The sequence below is a fragment of the Lithobates pipiens genome, unplaced genomic scaffold (assembly GCF_037356315.1).
Source record: "Lithobates pipiens isolate NorthernLeopardFrog02 unplaced genomic scaffold, aLitPip1_a1.2 Scaffold_23, whole genome shotgun sequence".
Lineage (NCBI taxonomy): Eukaryota > Metazoa > Chordata > Amphibia > Anura > Ranidae > Lithobates > Lithobates pipiens.
In genome coordinates, this window is record NW_027507785.1 from 318,681,525 (window position 1) to 318,704,441 (window position 22,917).

Genomic DNA, 22,917 nt, shown 5'->3' on the forward strand with positions numbered 1-22,917 from the left:
CACCACATAAGAGATCCCTCCATCACATCAGAAGCCCCCCTTTCCATCACAGGTCCCTCCAACACATCAGAGCCCCCCTTCCCATCATATTAGAGACCCTCTTCCCATCAGAGGTCCCTCCATCACATCAGAAGCCCCCCTTACCATCAGAGGTCCCACCATCACATCAGAAGTCCCCTTTCCTTCATGGCAGAGTTCCCCTCTATAAATCAGAGTTCTGCCATCACAAAATTAGAGTCCACTCATCACAGACTCAGAATTCTCCCTCACAGAGTTCTAGTGCCCCCTATACAAGAAAGCCCCCCATTATATAAGCATTTTGCCATCACCACAGAATCCTCTCTTCCATCTCTGATCCAGGGCAAACTAGGCCTCATGCTTGTGGCACTCCAGGGGAAACTGATTGGCACCCTGGTTGAGAAATACGTTTAAAAAACGTGTGAAAGAAGAATTCTAGGTGCCGCCAGCCATCTTTAGAAAACAAAATGTTCAAAAAGTTAGGAAGCCATTGAAATTTTGTCAGTCTATTGCCTGTCTGACTCCTGGGGTTTGTCTAATTTCCAATATTTCTCTATACTCTCTTTCAGGGGCTATACCAGTTCTACAGGGAGCAAAAAAATCTAAAGCTATCGGTTAAACAGAAATACATTCTTTGCAGCATTCTCATTGCGCGTCGGCCCTTCGAATAATGGAAAATCCTCCATTGTACACCTGGTCTTCAGCTATGGCAAAGCCTCATTTCCCCCAGTGCCAGTGGCACCATCTGGGAAACCCACATATTGGCCCTTTTCAATCCCGTTTTATGATGAGATGGAAGGCAAAGGCTGCCAAAGCACAGATCCACTTTGGACATACCCTACCAGGTGTGCCATTCATCGAGCTTAATTTGTATAAAAGACAAAGGAAATATTTTATAGCCAAAAAAAAAAAAAAAAGCCTAAATAATTAGTTGCGGCAGGAGGCTGGCTGTAAATTATATACCACAAATCTTTATTTCACCTTCAGTTCCAGAATGACAAAAAACAACATTTATGTCTTTTCTCAACAGTGGAGACGTACCATGCAGCTCGTGAACTGTTGAAGTGAAAATTTAGAAGAGCTAAAAAATGCTTTTCAGAAAACCTTCTCTAAAGTCAGTCCATACTGGATATAATCCTCCGAAGCCAGATAAAGCAACCTTATCATGGTGCGTCCGGTTGGGCAGTGTGACACATGCTTGATGTGGGACCTCAGAATTACTCCAATGTACCTCCAGGACACAGATTGGTCTTTCCCAAATGAGATCTCACGTCCAGCACACATACACCCTATATTAATAAAAGTATTGGCACACCTGCCTTTACACGAACATAAACTTTAACGGCATCCCAGTCTTAGTCCATAGGGTTCCATATTGAGTTGGCCCGCCCTTTGTAGCTATAACAGCTTCAACTCTTCTGAGAAGGCCGTCCACAAGGTTTAGGAGTATGTCTATGGGAATGTTTGACCATTCTTCCAGAAGGGCATTTGTTAGGTCAGGCCCTGATATAGACTGTGCAAGCCAGTCAAGTTCCTCCACCCCAAACTCGCTCATCCATGTCTTTATGGACCTTGCTTTGTACACTGGTCCAAACCATTTGGTGGAGAGGGGATTATGGTCATCCCCAAACTGTTCCCACAAAGCTGGGAGTATGAAATTGTCCAAAATATCTTGGTAGGCTGACATCTTAAAGAGGAAGTAAACCCTTCCAAACAACTTGGACCTATAGGTAAGCCTAGATTAAGGCTTACCTGTAGGTCCAAGCAATATCTCCTAAACCTATATGGTTTAGGAGATATTTGCCCGAAAATGGGCACCGCTGTCTACGGCGCATGCGCCGTAGACAGCGGCGCGCAGGCGCACTAAATGCGGCAAATCCAAGAATGGATTTGCCAAATTTGTCGACTCCCGTGCGCATGCGCGGGAGTGACGTCATCGCGGCTTCGCCGTATGACAGCGGCGGAGCTGCGAGGCGCGACTCCCGTGCGCATGCGCGGGAGCGACGTCATCGCGGTTGCGCCGCTGTGATTCGTCGGAGCTGCGAGACGCCACAAGCAACATGGATGCGGCGGACTACAGGGGACAGCGGCGACTTCGCTGGCTCCTGTGTCAGGTAAGTGACACATAATGAGCTACTATGCGATGCATAGTAGTCCATTATGCTTTACCTTTGCAGGGAAAAAAAGAGGAAGTAAACCCATCAGGGTTTACTTCCTCTTTAAGAGTTCCCTTCACTGGAACTAAGGGGCCAAGCCCAACCCCTGAAAAACATCCCCACACCATAATCCCCCCTCCACCAAATGATTTGGACAAGTGCACAATGCAACGTCCATAAAGACATAGATGAGTAGGTTTGGGGTGGAGAAACTTGACCTTAACCCGATAGAACACCTTTGGGATGAATAAAAGTGGAGACTGCGAACCAGACCTTCTTGAGTTGAAGCTGTTATAGCTGTAAAGGGGGGCCAACTTCCAGAACACACACATGGGCACTCCTCTTCTGCACATGCCCCCTGTCTCTACTGCCCCCTGTCATATCCACCACACTCCTCTCCAGCACCTATTTCCCTCTGTCATTCCCACCGCACTCCTCTATAGCACCTTTTGCCCTCTGTCATACCCAGCACATACTTATCTCATACTGTCATACTCTCCACATTCCTCTCCAGCACATACTTCTCTCTGTCATACCATTTGCACTCCTCTCCAACACATACTTCCACCTGTCATACCTTCCACACTCCTCGCCTGCACATACTTCCTGTTGTCAAATACCCCTGCACTCCTCTCCAGCACATAATGTCATACCTTCCACACTCCTTGTGCACATACTGCAGTTCTCAAATACCCCTGAACTCCTCTCCTGCATACACTGTTCGCAGTGAAATAGCCCCGCACTCCTCTCCAGCACATAGTGCCCACTGTCAAATACCCAAGCACTCCTCTCCTTGCACACACTGCCTGTTGTCAAATACCCCTGCACTCCTGCCCTGCATTTGCTACCCACTGTTATACCTTCTTCGCCCCTCGCTTGCACACAAATTCCAATGTCAGATACCCATGAACTCCTCTCCAGCACATATTGCCCACTGTCATACCTTCCACACTCCTCTCCTGCACACACTGCCAAATACCCTGTTTTTCTCTTCTGCACATACTGCCGGTTGTCAAATATCCCTGCACTCCTTTCCAGGTTTCCCCCCCCCCCCCCCCCGCTAAAACTGCTTCCTGTCATGTGCCTGTATTCTGTGCGACCTCCCACTGGTGCTCCCATGTGCTGTGGTGAGGTTACAGTGCGGAGTAAGGTGCTAGAACCAGCACGTTGCATTCTCAGCAGTTCAAATTTTCTAACTCAGAGTCCTTCAGAAAATTAAGATGATGACAAATACAGAGTTTTAGTAAATGGCACAGACAGGTGCAGACGAGGATCCACTTAGAAAGATGGCTGTGTAACATTCTTCTGATTGGCTGGAGACATTTAAAGATTACTTGTTGTCAGAATAAGATCTCCCATTACCCGGCTTGCTTAAACTTTGTAACAGGAGTCACGATAAGCTAACCAAAGGGGAAATCCTTGCTTTTGGTTATCAATGGCCTAGGCATTTGGTCATACGATCTCTAGGAGTAGGGATCAATTAATCCCATTTTTTTCCTGGGTGTGAAGACAGAAATCATTAACGATATAACTCTGTGTTCTTACCAAGTATGTTGGCCGTCGTGCTGTTAATGATTTCTATCTTCACACTCAAGGATTTAAGCTACGTAATAATTTGATCTCCAGCTAGACACCCGGTGGCTGGACCTATTACATCCATGTCATCATATATGTGGCGATTACTATGTTTTGGACTAATATTGGTAAAGTTCTGTATTAATATCTGGTGCATGGATTGAGAGACTTTTTCCTATAAAATTTATACTTCCAAGCATTCCTCACACTGACACCAATGGTGGGATACCATTCCTCCTACTGACGCCAAGGATGGGGCACTATTCCTCCCACTGACACCAATGACGGGGCACTTCTCCTTCCACTGACACCAACGATGGGGCACCATTCCTCCCACTATTATCAATTATGGGGCACTGTTTATCCTCCTGCTTACCAAAGGTGTAGTGTGATTTATTTACTCCCACTGTTCACCAGTTCTAAGGCATTGTTTATTCTCACTGAATCCGGGACAATTTCTACCCCCAGTGGCCCCAGTCTGGCCCCCTCCAAAGTCTGAAGGACAGTAAACAGGCCCTTTGTTTAGAAGGTTTGGAAACCCCTGTCCAAGAAGACAAGCTAGCACTGGAGGGGCATCTGCCTTGCTCCCTTCTTCCAGTTCCATTGACATGCACGCTCAGAAGACCAAAAAATGTTTTTTTGCACATCCCACCATCATATGAAGTCTACGATCTGCTTTAGTCCAGACATAGCCCTGGGCCTATTTTCCTTTTTGCCATCATATAAAGTCTATGACCAGCTTTAGTCCAGATATAAACCTGGGTTGATTCTCCTTCTTGACATCATATAAAATCTACGACCAGCTTTAGTCTAAACATGATGCTGGGCCGATTTTCCTTCTTGCCATCCTATAAAATCTACGACGAGCTTTAGTCCAGATATAAACCTGGGCTGATTTTCCTTCTTGCCATCATATAAAGTCTACAACCAGCTTTAGTCCAGACATAACCCTGGGCCTATTTTACTTCTTGTCATCATATAAAGTCTACAACCAGCTTTAGTCCAGACATAACCCTGGGCTGCATTTCCTTCTTGCCATCATATAAAGTCTACGACCAGCATTAGTCCAGACTTAACCCTGGGACTATTTTACTTCTTGTCATCATATAAAGTCTACAACCATCTTTAGCCCAGACATAACCTTAGGCTGCATTTTCTTCTTGCCATCATATAAAGTCTACGACCAGCTTTAGACCAGACATAACCCTGGGCTGATTTTTCTTCTTGCCATCATAAAAAGTCTACAACCAGCTTTAGTCCAGACATAACCCTGGGCTTATTTTTCTTCTTGCCATCATATAAAGTCTACGACCAGCTTTAGTCCTGGCATTACCCTAGGCCGGATGTTCCTTCTTGAATTCATAAAAGGCATAGCCAATAAATTCATAGTCAATAAAGCCAAAGCCATAGTCAATACTCAATACAGCCACGGTCAATAGAGACCGTCCTCATTTACAGAACGCATAGGGATGTTCTGTACTGAGCTCTCTCTCTCTTTCTCTCTGACGTTCTCTGTTTTCTGTGTGGGTCGGGTTCTAGAACACACACCGCGTTGCTTTGCCATCAAATGCCAATCCATGTTACAGCCGATATCAGAAGGAAAAAAAAATAGCAGTAAAATATGAGCGCTTCTTTTACGATATATAAAAAATTTTTGGTAGTGCGTACCTAAATGGCATCTTACTATCTGCATAATTTTTTTATTTATTTTTTTTAAATCCACACTCATAAACAAGACTCGTGTCGTTTTTTTTTACAACTTTAAAAAAAAAATAATAAAAAAAAAATATATATCTGTTATATTTTTACAAGCGTGAAAACGTTTTGATGTAAGCAGCGAGCTGCCACTAACTTGGCTTTCGACAAAGGCTGCCTTGCCTGGTTTAGTGAGAGGAAGAGGCTCGCGGATCAGGTGTCAGACTCATTGTTTGGTTGCCAGAATATATATCCATCCAGTTTTCTGCTGCTGCTAACTTTTCTTAACAAATCTGACCTCAGAGGAAATTAAACCACTTCAAAAAGAATCTTTTTTTTTTTTTCTTCCCCCCCCCCCCCCCCAAAGACTTGCCCACGTTAGCCAAAGTAGCACCCACAGCTGCAATTCTCCAAACGGTATTTCTTGCGGTTGACTGGCTACAAACGATCAAAGGTTCAATTTTATCTCGGAGGTCAACTGCTTGGTGGCAAAGGTCATGACCTTAACAACGTAAATGTGACTTAGGCACGTGCCTGCCTTAACTCCTCATCTGGATACAGATTGTCCATCTTTGGAAAAGTCATACATTTTTTTTTTTTTATTACTCCCACTAGTAAAAAAATAAAATAAAAAATAAAATAAAAACTTACATAGGAGACATTTAATTTGTGCAGAGAGACGTATTTAAAAAAAAAAAAAATGCAATAATTTTCAGACCAGAAAAGTTTTACACCTGTCCTTGTTTAGGCATTTCATTTGTGCAGAGATATATTAAAAAAAATAAAAATAAAAATAAAAATTCAATAATTTTCAGACCAGAAAAGTTTTACATCTGCCCTTGTTTAGGCAGATAGCAGTTCCTAATTAGTAGTCTTGCCAGTTTTTTTTTTTTTTTTGTTATCATAATCCACGTCCTGAGGTTTACTTTGAATTGTAGGAAAGTTTTTACACTGAAACACATTTTAAATATTCACCATCAGCAGTAGGATAGTAGGATATTTGAGGGTAGGGACCGATGTGAGTGTGCAATGTACAGGGATAGGGACAATTGTAGACACTCACTCAGGTTGAACTGGATGGACTGGTGTCTTTATTCAACTATGTAATAAAATTCAAACATTACATTTAAAGTCCCAGAAATAAAAGATAATTTATAATTGCCTTGCATAGAAAAAGAGAAAAAAATAAAAATAAATAAGGGGGTGCTGAACGTAAAAGAAAAAAGAGTTACTTGCTCCAAAACAGAGCGAGCGGGTCTGTGTAAGAAAAAAAAAAAAAAAAAAACCTGGTCTGTTATAATAATACAAAAAATATTTTTTTAAATAAAAAAAAAAGCTTCAATTATTATTATTATTATTATTATCTGCTAATCAGCTCCACAACACAGCGGGTCTGTGTACAAAAAAAAACAAAAACCTGGTCTTATTAGCTCCAAAACACAGCGGGTCTGTGTAAAAAAAAAAAAAAACTGGTCTGTTATAATAATACAAAAAAATGTTTTTTAAATGAAAAAAAAACAAACTTCAATTATCATTATTATTATCTTTTTATTAGCTACAAAACACAGCGGGTCTGTGTAAAAAAAAAATGGTTTTATTAGCTCCAAAACAGAGTGGGTCTGTGTAAGAAAAAAAAAAACCTGGTCTGTTATAATGTCTGTTATAGTAAAACATTGAGAGATTGTACAATTTTTGGCAAAATCGGCATATTGTGGCAAAACACTTATGTAGGCCTGTTTCATAGTAAATGAACAGTAAATGAATTGTGGCTCATGTGGCTTAATAAACATAAAAACAACTAAAAATATTACGCAAAAAAAAGAAAAAAAAAAAAAGAAAGAAAGAGTACATAACAGTTTGGTGGATCTGAATGCAATAAACCAACCAGGCTTGCTGGCAAACGGGCGGAAAATTAAACTGACACTTGACAGGTGACGAGGTACTAGCTGGTATCAAGTACTTTATAAAGCCTGGGCACTGAATGGTTCAAGTACCATAAAATACAGGTAAACAATATTGCCGTTCAATCATCCAACCTACTCCGACAAAGGCTGCGGCCTACATACCAAACCCAACCAACTCGCCCCCCCCCCCCCCAAACTCCAATGAGATAAGCTGTTTCGGCTTTCCCGCTCAGAGTATATATTTATTAAAAACTGGGGCGGGCTACGTACGTGCTTTCCCCTGCATTAGAATTATGATTAATTACATTACACTTAACAGTGGATTAAGCCTTTAAAACGCCAGCGGATTTTCCTACGTTGCAAGAAAAAAAAAAAAAAGAAGCACAGTCCAAACTTTTGTTTACACAAGTCTGTCCTGAAATGTCTCCTGGCCAATCTCTCGCAAGCCAACAATGAGGCAACACCGTTTGGCGACAAACTAGAAAGCAGGACGACACTTGCGCGCGTCATAGGACAAACGTAGATTGGGGACGGGAACAATGCAAAAGTCAACAATTTTTGCCTTTTTTTTTTTTTTTTTTTTTTTTTTATTCATGCACCATGTTTAAACTTCAGCTGTCAATGACATAAAGCCTAACTTGCGTTCCTTTACAAAGTATGACGCACCTTGCGTCACTGGCTCTGGATCCCGATGTTTTTTCTCATTTTGGTTCATTAGCATCGGCTGCATTTAAGCTATTTAAAAGTGGTTGTATACCGCCGGACATTTTTTTTTTTCCCTTCCTGCAAGGTAAAGTCAAAATGTGCTAGTATACATCGCATACTAGCGCATTATGTGAAACTTACCCTAAAACTAAGCTGTTCCAGTGCCACGATGTCAGCGCTGCAGCCGCTTCCATTTTAACATGTCTTGCTTTCGGGGGTTCGCAGACTCCGGCTCTTGTGATTGGCCGAAGCCACGGTGACGTCACTCCCACGCAGGCGCGCGGGAGCCGCCGTTCACCGCACAGGGCCCGGAAAGGCCCGTTCCTTCAGAGCGCATGCGCCAGTGATGTCAATGTACAGTATGTATCTCCGTGGCACGTTTAGGAGGTATTTACACTACCTATAGGTAAATGTTAGCAGAGGAAGTTTACTTCCTCTTTAAAATATAACTAAAGGTGAAACTTTTTTTTATTTTTATGTTTTGGATAGAGGGGAGATGAATTAGAACCCCTGTTAGTTTTCATTACTGTCCTGGGACAACCACAAATTTGGAGTTTTCTTTTAGTTTCACTTTCACTGATAATGGTAAACAGGACAAATAGAGAGGGAGATTCACCCTCCAAATAGAGGGAGATTCACCCTCTCTATTTGTCCTGTTTACCATTATTAGTGAAAGTGAAACTAAAAGAAAACCCCAAATTTGTGGTTGTCCCAGAAAAAAAAAAATAAGGGATATATTAAATTGGGGACACTAGTTCTGGTGACCTGGGGGGTCCCCAAGAGATTTCCTTCATTTGGAGGGATTACCTCTCACTTCCTGTTTGGCTATGGGACAGGAAGTGAAGATACGGGACCGGAAGTGAAGATACACTTCCTGTTTGGCTATGGGACAGAAAGTGAAGATACAGGACCAGAAGTGAAGTTACACTTCCTGTTTGGCTATGGGATAGGAAGTGAAGATACGGGACAGGTAGTGAGGATACACTTCTTGTTTGGCCATGGCACAGGAAGTGAAGAAACGGGAAAGGAAGTGAAGATGCACTTCTGGTTTGGCTATGGGACAGGAAGTGAAGATACACTTCCTGTTTGGCTATGGGACAGGAAGTGCAGATACAGGACAGGAAGTGAAGATACACTTCCTGTTTGGCTATGGGACAGGAAGTGAAGATACACTTCCTGTGTGGCTATGGGACAGGAAGTGAAGATAAGACTCCCTCAAAGGGACAAAGATGGCAAAATAAACCTTACAGGCGTTATAACCAGTGCCAGGACAAGGTCATCCAGCACCCAGGGCAAAGATGCCAAACTGCACACCCCCCCCCCTTTCCCTTTGGGTTAGGGTGCCCCCATCCCTGCAATAAAACATTGTGCTCAAGGCAGCCTCCCCTCCTGCCCACCCCTCGTTCCGGCCCTGGTTATAACCCTCCCTTACTCTATCCAAAATGGAAAAAAAAGTTTTGCCTTTAGTTCTACTTTAAGGTCAAAATAAACAGCATAATTTTTTTTTTTTTTTACAGAGAATTATTTGTTGCTGATTTATATTTATATTTACTGAACCTACACCACAGACCAAACAGGTGGCTACAAATGCGCACTGAGGCAAGGCCTGGTACAAAAAGCAAACGTGTGTTCAAAGACCTTATGGGGGGTAAGGCTGACTTACAGTATAACTAAAGGCAAAACTTATTTTTTGTTTTGTTTTGGATAGAGTGGAGAGGGATTAGAACCCCTGTCAGTTTTTTTATTGCTGTCTGTGCCGCCCTTAAGGAGATTCGCCCTCTCTATGTGTCCTGTTTACTATTATCATTGAAAGTGAAAGTAAAAGAAAATCCCAAATTTTGGATTGTCTGCAGGAAATCTTCCCCATGGACACACTAGTTCTGGTGACCTGGGGGGTCCCCAAGGGATTCCCTTAATTTGCAGGGCTTTCCTCTCACTTCCTGTTTGGCTATTGGACAGGAAGTGAAGGTAAATCTCCCCAATGGGACAACGATGACAAAAATAAACCTTACGGGGTTATAACCCTCCCTTAGTCTATCTAAAATAAAAATAAAACGTTTTGCCTATAGTTCTACTTGAAAGGCTTTCTTTTAACCCAACTGGCTGCTTTTCAAACATAAAACAATGTTATGGCAAAACTTTTAATTAAGGAGACCTTTAACTCAAGAGCTATTTCACCAACCCTACTGATTGATATCATGAGTAAATCAGCCATAAAATCAATCTTTCTCGGAGGAACCAACGACCAAGATCCCTCCAAAGGCCAGTCATACAACAGCTGCCAAGGCCATGTTGATGGGGAGATTCCATGTTCAGACAAGAATACAGATACGTTAGCTCTGCCTAAATGTGGGCTGGACAAATCCCAGCAGCCAAATAGCCAATGAGGTTGATTTACTAAAACTGGAGAGTGCAAAATCTAGTGCAGCTCTGCATAGAAACCAATCAGCTTCCAGTTTTTTTTTTTTTTTGTAAAAGCTTAATGGAACCAGCTGACCTGAGAAGCTTATTGGCTACCATGCACAGCCGCACCAGAGTTTGCAGTTTTAGTAAATAAACACCGATACTTCTCAAAATTTACAGCTGGCGCCTAACTTTTGAGGTTTTCTGTAGTTGTCCATAGAGCTGACTCAGAAACTGCCCTCTGAATTCCATGTTCATTTGTCCACCCCCTGGCCTACAAGCCAGTTCCCCAAGTTGTGGCCACCTGACCGCTGCCATGGCAAAGACCATCTGACCATCCTCTGGAGGACGCAAGGTTAGTTCCCCAGACCACCGATAACCGTTTATTTACAACATTCGCCTTGACCCATATAAAAATTTGTTGATTTTTTAATGCAGATCCGCTTTTTATAACCTCAAGTTATAAACAGCAAGACAAGAGAGTACCAAATTCCTGGCACCTACCATGGAACTTAGGTCAACCTAAAATATTTTAGATTTTTGAAGGCAGGTCGTCTTTTTATAACCTCAAGTTCTAAAAAGCAAAGGAAGAGAGTACCCAGTTCCTTGCACCTATCTCGAACTTAGGTCAATCTAGAAATTACTTGATTTTTGAATGCAGGTCTTCTTTTTAGAATGTCAAGTTCTAAAAACCAAAGAGAATACCAAATTCCTTGCAGCTATCTCAAACTTAGGTCAACCTAAAAATGTCTTGATTTTTGAATGCAGGTCTTCTTTTTATAACCTCACATTCTAAAAAGCAAAAGGTAGAGAGTAGCAAATTCCCACCACATACCTCAAACTTAGGTCAACCTAAAATATTTTAGATTTTTAAATGCAGGTCGTCTTTTTATAACCTAACGTTCTAAAAAGCAAAAGGTAGAGAGTAACAAATTACTGCAACATACCTCAAACTTAGGTCAACCTAGAACGTTTTCTGTTGCCGCCTTTTTATAACCTAACGTTCTAAAAAGCAAAGGAAGAGAATACCAAATTCCTTGCAGCTATCTCAAACTTAGGTCAACTTAAAAATGACTTGATTTTTGAATGCAGGTCTTCTTTTTATGACCTCATGTTCTAAAAAGCAAAGGAAGAGAATACCAAATTCCTTGCAGCTATCTCAAACTTAGGTCAACCTAAAAATTACTTGATTTTTGAATACAGGTCTTCTTTTTATAACCTCACGTTCTAAAAAGCAAAATGTAGAGAGTAGCAAATTCCCACCACATACCTCAAACTTAGGTCAACCTAAAATATTTTAGATTTTTGAATGCAGGTCGTCTTTTTATAACCTAACGTTCTAAAAAGCAAAAGGTAGAGAGTAACAAATTCCCGCCACATACCTCAAACTTAGGTCAACCTAGAACGTTTTCTGTTGCTGCCTTTTTATAACCTAACGTTCTAAAAAGCAAAGGAAGAGAATACCAAATTCCTTGCAGCTATCTCAAACTTAGGTCAACTTAAAAATGATGTGATTTTTGAATGCAGGTCTTTCTTTTTATGACCTAACGTTCTAAAAAGCAAAGGTAGAGAGTTACAAATTCCCGCCACATACCTCAAACTTAGGTCAACCTAGAAAGTTTTCTGTTGCCGCTACCAAACATGCCAAAAATAAATGTAACGCAAAAAATTAAACACATAAACAACAGCAACTGAAAGTTCAAGAAGATAAAAGCGCCACTTACCTGCTGAGTGTACAAAGTAAGCCAAATACAAATCAAGTTCCTTCACAGAAACTCCTATGTGATGGGGCTGAACACAAAGCCCATGGTTAGAACACTGCGGAGACTTAACAAGGCGCTCCCCATCAGTACTTTCGAGAGGGATTCCTTTAAATAAAATCACCATCACTAGGTCTAGCCTCCAGACCTTGTCCGCCTGGCGAAGGCAGTCAATTCTTCTCATTTTTCCCTTCTGGTCGGGGTTAGACAGAACGCAACATGCGGATTTTTTACCGGTCACGGTGAGTACAAAATCCTCTCGATATTCCGGCCTGATATCTTTCCTTAATTTTGCCAGGAGACGGGACGCCCATTTCTGTTTGACTTCGGGTTTTTCGCTCAGCAGCTCATCCTTCACGGCCCTTTCTTCCTCTTTCGACATGCGCTTTTCGTGCTTCTTGAAGTATTTTCGCTTTCGGGCTTGCAGGTTGAACCATGTGTAGGCAAAAGCGCGGACGTGAGGCAGAAGTGCTTCGATAAAGGGATGGAATTCATCCTGCAAACAGGAAAATAAAAAAATAAAAATAAATAAAAAAAGAGGGATTGATATGAAAACTTAAAAACTTTTTTTTTTTAAAACATGCAGATGAAAACAAGTTCTTATTTACTGCTGAGGAGCAGATATTTATGTGCTAAAATTACAGAGAACCCGCAATCAGGGGAAGTATTTCCTGTAAAAATATCACTTATAGTCCCATTTTCTTTGCGACAATAAAAAAAAAAAAAAAAAAAAGGTGATTTCGGGACTTAGAGGCCGGCTAAGTGGTGACAAGCAGGCGTCGGGTTTTTTTATCCACGTCCGTTTCTTTTGTTAATTGTACACAAAGACCCAGCACTTCCTTTTCACCCCAGCAAATGCATGAACATCAATATTTAAAAGTGGAATCACAGGCAAAAGTCTAGGAGAGGAAAAAAGGAGTTTACACCCACAAATTGACAGGGCAGTGCAAGTTAAAAATTTGCTAACTTTTCTAATTATTTTTTTTATTGTTATTATTATAAACAGAACTCGGGAACACACGTGTCTCTACATACTCGTACAACTTGGCAAGGCTACAACCTTCAATGGCTGCTTTATAAATTTACACTCAAGTATCAGGGAAAAAGGAAAACATAGATATATATAAAAAAAAGGTATTTCAAAATAATAATGATAAAAATATAAAAAAAAAATGACTAAGGGGGATAAGCAAAATCTACAATACCTCTACAAAAAAGTCCATATTAAACACACACAAGGATAAAAAAAAAAAAAAAACCCTTATATCAAATTAGCAACGTTACATAGGAAAGCCTCATTTTAATATATATTACAACACATCCAGAAAAAAATATATATATTTGTACCATTAAAAAAAAATTAAAAAATAAAAGACAACAAAATATGAAATATTGGGCCTACACCAACACATATCAATGCATGATGGAATGGAAACTGAATTGCAAAGAATAAACGCAAGTCAAAACAAAAAAGTTGTGGCTGTTATACTTAGGAGCTTGCAATCTATTCTTATTTTTATTATTATTCAGGATTTATATAGCGCCAACACTTTGCACAGCGCTTTGCAAAATCCCCCAAAAAAAAGCCTAAACAAAAAGTTAAGGCCATTATACTTATGAGCTTGCAAATTATTCTTCTTATTATTATTCAGGATTTATATAGCGCCAACAGTTTGCACAGCGCTTTGCAAAATCCATGAGTTATTAGGGCTTATAAACTCATAATGACGGCTATAATTTTTATATAATAATAAAAGAAGCCTCCCGAGGATTGCAATTTTGCAGATCTACTGCAATCTACAAGTACTTAAGAGCTTGCAATCTATTATTATTATTATTATTATTATAATACAAGATTTATATAGATCCAACAGTTTACACAATCCCTTTGCAGAGTATATGAGTTATAAGGGCTTACAAACTCATAATTAAGGCTATAATTTTTATATAATAATCAAATAAGCATTAACATTTTCAGGACCTACTGCAATCTACAAGTACTTTAGGAGCTTGCAATCTACCATTATTATACAAGATTTATATAGTGCCAACAGTTTGCACAGCCCTTAACAAAATCTATGCGTTATAAGGGCTTACAAACGCTTAATTCAGGCTAAAATTGTATTTATAGCCAAAGAAGCTACATGAGCATTTCAATATTCTGGATCTACTGCAATCTCCAAGTACTTTTCATTTTTTTGCACCTGCTTTTAAAGCAAAGGCGCTACAAGATTCTAGACCTTCAAGTTTGGCTGCATTTAAAAAAAAAAAAAAAAAAAAGTTTGCAGAACATATGTGACAATTCATCAACTATTTATAAACCTGGGGCGGGTGCAAGAGTTTGTTATGTGTCAGAATTCTGCTGTTTAGGTAACAAAAAGAAAATATTGCCAGTTTCAAAGATATCATTTACAAATTGACACAAAGTAAAAAAATAAATAAATAAATCATCAATAGGTTAAAGGTTGACACAAATAAAAAAAAAAAAAAAAAAATATTGCCAGTTTCAAAGCTATCATTTACAAACTGACACAAAGTAAAAAAATAAATAAATAAAAAAAATCATCAGTAGGTTAAAGGTTGACACAAATAAAAAAATTAAAATAAAATAAAAAAACAACAACAACAACGCCAACTCAAACAATGTAATAAAATAACTAACAACAAGCTCAACACCAACTCAAAAAATAAAATAAAATAAAATAACTAATAAGGAGCTCAACACCAACTCAATAAATTAAATAAAGTAACTAATAACGAGCTCAACACCAACTCAAAAAATGTAATAAACTAACTAATTACGAGCTCAACACCAACTAAAAAACATTAAATAAAGTAACTAATAATGAGCTCAACACCAACTCAAAACATTTAATAATGTAACTAATAACGCGCTCAACACCAACTCAAAAAAAAAAAAAAAAATAATAACGAGCTCAACATCAACTCAAAAAAATTTAATAAAATACCTAATAACGAGCGACAGATCCCATGATTACAATAAATATAAAAAATGCCAAATGCATATATAATGAAACTGAAGATAAACAGCGCTTTATTTATTTCATAGTAAATTATGTGCTGGTTTAACTAATCTAAGGATGATGAAAAAATAGATTGCGTAAATACAAGAAAAAAAAATAAAAAATGATACCCTCAAGCAATTTTTTTAATGTGAGTTCTGATAAGGGGCCTTGCTCGTCTTCACTGACAGTGCCAGCTTTGTATAAAGGGAAGCACATTTTATATTTACACGTGACTTGGAAAGGGGAACAAAAAAAAATAAAAAAAAATAAAGTATACATTTTATCCCAAACATTAATTATTCAGGAGCTATGGCTAGACTACGGTGCAAGCTCGGTTTCAAGCACCATTTAAAAATATCTGCAAAAATCACAACAATTCACAAGGTTGGGGAACGGCAAGGCACACCACCTCCCACGACCTAAAGAGAGGTTTGCATATTACAATTGCTCAGCAAACTTTCACTCTCTCAACGTAAAAGTTTTGAAACAACACTAAACCGGCCCCCAAGTGAACACGGCAAGGCCCATATAATCCTGATACACACACTGCACTGGGAGGGAGCCTTTCCTCTCTTGTTCCTGCATTTTTCAAGCATGAATATCCATTTTAGAACAAATATATCGCAAAATAAGTGAAAGTGAAACTTTATTTTTGCAAAAGAAGGCCAAATAATCATTTAAAGCACAGCTATACTTTCTAAGCCTCTTTGCAAGTCTATGGGAAGGGGTTTGGGGGTCTGAGAAGGCTTGCAGACTTTACCTATACCGGGGGGGGGGGGGGGGGGGGGGGGGGGGGGAATCTCAGCATTAACCCAGCCAGTGCCAAAATGCATGCCTGCCATTTCATACAGCAAAGGAGGAACACCGGGACAGTCAGCAAAATTTGGAAAAAAAATTAAAAAAAGTTAAAAATAAGTTCAAACCCTATTCATTCCCCAATTTTATTTCTGTAAAGCTATGTATCAATAATCAATGAGTTCAAACCCTATTCATTCCCTAATTTTATTTCAGTAATGCTATGTATCAATAATCAATGAGTTAAACACCTATTATTTTTCTAAAGGTATGTATCAATAATCAATGAGTTAAACACCTATTCATTCCCTAAATTTATTTCAGTAATGCTATGTATCAATAATCAATTAGTTAAACACCTATTATTTTTGGAAAGCTATATATCAATAATCAATGAGTTAAACAACTATTCATTCCCTAATTTTATTTCTGTAACGCTATGTATCAATAATCAATGAATTAAAAACGTATTCAATCCCTAATTTTATTTCTGTAATGCTATGTATCAATAATCAATTAATTAAAAACGTATTCAATCCCTAATTTTATTTCTGTAGCGCTATGTATCAATAATCAATGAGTTAAAAACCTATTAATTCCCTAATTTTATTTCTGTAAAGCTATGTATCAATAACCAATGAGTTAAAACCCTAGTCATGCCCTAATGGCATTTCTGTAAAGTTGTAAATCAATAATCAATGCCAACCAGTAATCAATTTACACTTGGACCTTTTGTACTAAATCATCACAACCGCCATAAAAAAATAAAATGCTAACAGCATATCAATGTTCACATAAAATAATAATAATAATAATAAAAAAAGGTTATATGAGGTCAAGATTTCAGGTTCCATAAAATACATATAAATGAACACACTTTAAAAAGACGAGATCTAGAACACCCTGTACCCGAGTTCTGTTTAAAGCAATAGCGATATATAAATGAGATTAAATTAAAGTTTACCCAGCAATTAACATATTTAAGTAATTCATTATATTACAAAAAATAATAATAATAAATAAATAAATATAAAATAAAAATAAATAAATTCACATTGTATACATGAACTTGGACGACAACCCTTATTTTTTGAATTTTTTTCCCAATAATAAAAAAAAATAAAAAAAAAAATAAAAATGCCATATTGCCCATCCTGCATATGACCATGTGCTTAATTTTTCTATAGAGATACTGTCAGGCCTAAAAATCCCAGCATGCGTTATGCTGGGCAATCGTGTTCCGCAAAAAAAAAAAAAATAAAATAAAATCGCAAGGTATTTAATTTAGTAACGCGCCTTGCAAAAAAAAATAAAAAATAATGATTAAAAAAAAAATTCTTCAATGACTTGCTTGCTCCTAACATGTTATCACTTACTGTAGATTTTGGCAAGCAAGTCCTACTTTCCAAAGTGCTATTTCATTTTTTTTTTTTTTTTTTTTTTAATTACAGGTTGGCAAATTCATTTGTCACACACCCCTCAACCCAAAGGCTACGCCGGAGAAAGTGATAAGGCAACGGATTCCCGTCCCGAAGAATGCAATGAACAACGAGAACATACGTAAAGAAGAGAAGAAGTGCACAGTACCCAGACACTTGGCGCTGGCCAGGCGGAGGTGACCGGTGGCAAGCCTCTAGATCCAGGAAGGAGTGTGAAGGGTCGCTCAGCCAAAGCCACTTCCACCTCACCTCCTGTGCCCGCTGCCAAGCCAAGTGCCATGAGGGCCCCCCCTCCCCCAGCACCCGCCTGAAGTAGAGGAGACACTACCACAGGTCTTGTTCCGCACAAGGTGAGATCTGCTTGGTAGAAAAAGTTGCACGTGGATGTCATCCCCCTTGGGTGGTAGTCGGCGACTAGAGGGGGAGAGAGACGGCTCTGTACTGGCCCCGGGAACATAGACATGGCTCGGCCAGGACGGCCCCCACACGCTCACACACACACACACACACACACACACACACACACTGGATGACTGACACACACTCACATGCACTCGCTGTGCGAGGAAATCATTTAATACATTGTACTGGGGAGAGCTGACACACACACACACACACACACAGCCACTCTGGACTGCAAATCAGCAGCATGCACGCTAAGCAGCTAACATACGGCGTGCCGGACAAAGCAGCCAATGCACCACCATGCCACCGTCCAGCCTACTCTACAAACCGGCCAACGTGCCTCTACTACAATGCATGCTCACACACACACACCGCAACCACACCAACCAAACTACTCCAAGTCACTGTCTCATGCAGACCCAATGCAGACTGCACTGCCTTTCCTATTAACCCCTCGCTGCACTAAACACCCCCTCCACCCCCCCTCCCCCCCCCCTCGCCTCTGCCCTAAGAACAACCAAGTGACATGCCTACTGGGCTAACACTAACTAGTTCACCTACACAGGCAGGACCACCGACCCTACGTTATAATCAAGTCAGGAAAGCACGCAGCTCGCTCCGGAACCTCATGCACACACCGATGCTGCAAGCAACGTCCGTACCGGCACACCGGGGGTTATAAGCAACAGCAACACACTGACAGTGTTGCAAATAAAAAGAAAAAACACAATCCTGTTGCAAGTGATCCAACGCAATGTTGCAAATGAAAAAAAAAAAAAACACAATCCTGTTGCAAGTGATCCAAACCAATGTTGCAGATGAAAAAAAAAAGCCTGACGCAATAAAAGACAATGTTGCAAGTGCCCCCCCCCCCCCCCATTTGCACAGAACACAGCCTGACTCTATTGCAAATTAGCCTGATGTTTGCAATTAAATAAATAAACTGTTGCAAGTGATCCAAAGCAGCCTGGAGCCATTGCAAAAATAAGCCTGCAAGTGTTGCAAAAAAGTGTTGTAAAGGGCTAGAAAAAGCCTGACGCTGTTGAGAATAAGCCTGACACTGTTGCAAGTGTTGCAAAAGGCAAAAATAAATAAAAAATAAAAGCCTGACGCTGTTGAGAATAAGGCGAATGCTGTTGCAAGTGTTGCAAAAGGGCAAAACAAGCCTGACGCAAATAAAAGACAATGTTGCAAGTGACCCCTTTGCAAAGAAAACAACCTGACAGTGTTGCAAATAAGCCTGACACTTGCGGAGAAAAAAAATAAACTGTTGCAAGTGATCTATAACGTCCTGGAGCCGTTGCAAAAATAAGCCTGACGCTGTTGCAGGTATTGCAAAAGAGAAAAAAAAGCCTGACGCTGTTGAGAAGAAGTCGGACGCTGTTGCAAGTGTTGCAAGAGGCAAAAAAAAGCCTGACGCTGTTGAGAATAAGCCTGACGCTATTGCAAGTGTTGCAAGAGGCAAAAAAAGCCTGACGCTGTTGAGAATAAGCCTGATGCTATTGCAAGTGTTGCAAAAGGCAAAAAAAGCCAGACGCTGTTGAGAATAAGCCTGCTGCTGTTGGGAATAAGCCTGACGCTGTTGCAAGTGTTGCAAAAAGGCAAAAAAAAGCCTGACGCTGGTGAGAATAAGCTTGGCGCTGTTGCAAGTGTTGCAAAAGGCAAAACAAGCCTGATGCAATAAAAGACACTGTTGCAAATAAGCCGGATGATTGCATTAAAAAATACCCTGCAGCAAGTGATCCAAAGCAGCCTGGAGTCGTTGCAAAAATAAGCCTGACGCTGTTGCAGGTGTTGCAAAAAGCAAACAACCCCTGACGTTGTTGAGAATAAACCTGATGCTGTTGAGAATAAGCCTGACGCTTGCAATAAAAGTGCAAACAAAACAGCCTGACACTGTTGCAAGTGCAAAACGCTAGTGATTGTTGCAAAAAAACAAAAGGAAAAAGACACTGTTGCAAGTGATCCAGAATGCTGCTGCAAACAAAAAAAAAGTTGACACTGTTGCAACTACTACAGCCTGACACTTGCAAGAAAGAAAATTACACTGTTGCAAGTGATTAAACCCACTGTTGCAATTTTTTTTAAGGCCAGACGCTGTTGCAAATGAGCCTGACATTTAAAAAAAAAAAGACACTGTTATAAGTGACAGAACCCAGTCTGGAACTGTTGCAGATAAAACAGCCAGTCACTGTTGCAAATGAGCCAAAGGACACTTGCCAAAAAAAAAGAAGGAAAAACTCACTGTTGCAAGTGATTAAAGACACTGTTGCAAATGAGTCCAACACTTGAAAAACAAAAAAAGGGAAACAACGCTGCTGCAAGTGACAGAACCTAACCTGGAACTGTTGCAGATACAAAAAAAGCTAAGGACTTTTACAAATGACCCAGACACTTCACCTTGACCCTGGATTGGTGCTGATGAATAATAGACACTATTGCAAGTGGTCCAAGACACTGTTTTAATTTGTAAAAAACTGACACTGTTGCAAATGACCCTGACCCTTGCAGAACAAGAACAAAAGACGGGGTTGCAAGTGATCCAGGTCAACTTTGTAATTGAAAGTAACTGACAATGCTGCAACTGACCCTAGCAGTAAAGAAGGGAAAAGTCACTGTTGCAAGTGACCCAGGACACTGTTGCAATAAAAAAAAGATACTTTTGCAAATGATACTTGCAAAAAGGAAAAGTTGTAAGTGATCCAGGACAATGTTGCAATTGGAAATAGCAGGCAATGCTGCAGCTGACCCTTGCATTAAAGGAGACAAAGTCACTGTTGCAAGTGATCCAGGACATTGTTGCAATTGAAAATATTGATTACTGTTACATAGTTACATGGTTAGTAAGGTTGAATAGAGACACCAGTCCATCCAGTTCAACCTGTGTGTGGTGTTGTTGCAAATGACACTTGCAAAGGGAAAAGTCGCTGGTGCAAGTGATCCAGGACAATGTTGCAGCCGACCCTTACATTCAAGAAGGAAAAGTCGCTGTTGCAAATGATACTGCTGCAAATGACACTTGCAAAAGGAAAAGTTGCAAGTGATCCAGGACAATGTTGCGATTGAAAATAGCAGACAATGCTGCAGATGGCCCTGAGCCTTGCATTACAGAAGGGAAAAGTCTCTATCACAGGGGATCCAGAACACTGTTGCAATTAAAATAAAGGACTGATACTGTTGCAAATGACACTTGCAAAGAGTAAAGTTGATGCTGCAAGTGATCCAGGACAATGTTACAATTGAAAGTAACTGACAATGCTGCAGCCGACCCCTGCAGTAAAGAAGGGAAAAGTCTCCATTACAAGTGATCCAGGACACTCTTGCAATTTTAGAAATGATACTGTTGCAATTGACACTTGAAAAAGGAAAAGTCACTGTTGTAAGTGATCCAGGACAATGTTGCCATTGAACTTAACTGACAGTGCTGCAGCTGACCCTGACCCTTACATTGCAGAAGAGAAAAGTCTCTATCACAAGTGATCCAAGACGCTGTTTCAATAAAAAAAAAAAAAAGGACTGACGCTGTTGCTAAAGACATTTGCAAAGGGAGAAGTCACTGTTGCAAGTGATCCAGGACAATGTTGTGATTGAAAATAGCAGACAATGCTGCAAATGGCCCTGACCCTCACGTTACAGAAGGGAAAAGTCTCTTTCATAAGTGATCCAGGATGCTGTTGCAATTAAAATGAGAACTAATACTGTTGCAAATGACACTGCCACTGTTGCAAACGATCCAATACAATGTTGCAATGGAACTTAACTGACAATGCTGTAGATGGCCCTGACCCTTACATTACATAAGGCAAAGGTCACAGTTGCAAGTGATCCAGTACAATGTTGCAATTGAAAGTAAATGACAATGCTGCAGCTGACCCTAACCCTTGTATTAAAGAAGGAAAAGTCACTGTTGCAAGTCCAGGATGCTGTTGCAATTCAAAATATTGATGCTACTGCAAATTACACTTGCTTAGGGAAAAGCCGCTGTTGCAAGTGATCTGGGACAATGTTGAAATTGAAAATAGCAGACAATGCTGCAGGTGGCCCTGATCCTTACATTACAGAAGAAAAAAGTCTCTATCACAAGTGATCCAGGACACAGTTGCAATAAAAAAAAAGGACTTACAATGTTGCAAATGTCACTGTTGCAAGTTATCCAGGGCAATGTTGCAATGGAACTTGACTGACAATGCTGCAGATGACCCTGACCCTTACACTACAAAGGGGAAAAGTCTCTATCACAAGTGATCCAGGATGCTGTTGCAATAAAAAAGGGACTTATAATGTTGCAAATGTCACTGTTGCAAGTGATCCAGGGCATTATTTCAATAAAAAAAATTATAATGTTGCAAATGTCACTTACAAAGGGAAAAGTTGCTGCTGCAAGTGACCTGGGACAATGTTGCAATTGAAAATAGACGATCCTGCAGATGGCTCTGACCCTTACAATACAGAAGAGAAAAGTATATCACAAGTGATTCAGGACATTGTTGCAATTAAAAAAAAGGACTTATAATGTTGCAAATGACACTGTCGCTGTTGCAAGTGATCCAGGACAATGTTGCAATGGAAGTTGACTGACAATGCTGCAAATGGCCATGACCCTTGCATTACAGAGGGGAGAAGTCAGTATCACAAGTGATCCAGGACAACGTTGCAACTGAAAGTAACTGACAATGCTGCAGCTGACCCTAACCCTTGTATTAAAGAAGGAAAAGTCACAGTTGCAAGTGATCCAGGATGCTGTTGCAATTAAAAATATTGATGCTGCTGCAAATGACACTTGCAAAGGGAAAATCCACTGTTGCAAGTGATCCAGGACAACATTGCAACTGAAAATATCAGACAATGCTGCAGATGGCCCCGACCCTTACATTACAGAAGGGAAAAGTATACCACAAGTGATCCAGGACAGGGTTGCAATAAAAAAGGACATATAATGTTGCAAATGTCCCTATTGCAAGTGATCCAGGACAATGTTGCAATGGAAGTTGACTGACAATGCTGCAAATGGCCCTGACCCTTGCATTACAGAAGGG

General features: G+C 40.1%; 1 protein-coding gene across 11 annotated transcripts in view; it reads right to left on the reverse strand.

Annotated features, from left to right (window-relative positions):
* The window catches only part of NFIA (nuclear factor I A), a 715,521-nt gene that overhangs the window by 441,812 nt on the left and 250,792 nt on the right, over positions 1–22,917 (reverse strand). For 5 of the 11 annotated variants that reach the window (XM_077450586.1, XM_077450593.1, XM_077450590.1 and 2 more), the window contains exon 2: positions 12,181–12,712. In XM_077450586.1, coding sequence (XP_077306712.1) covers positions 12,181–12,712 — 532 coding nt within the window. Of the gene's footprint in view, positions 1–12,180; positions 12,713–17,804; positions 18,274–22,917 lie in introns of those variants that run through there. The other 6 variants (XM_077450595.1, XM_077450589.1, XM_077450585.1 and 3 more) reach the window with 5 other exon arrangements.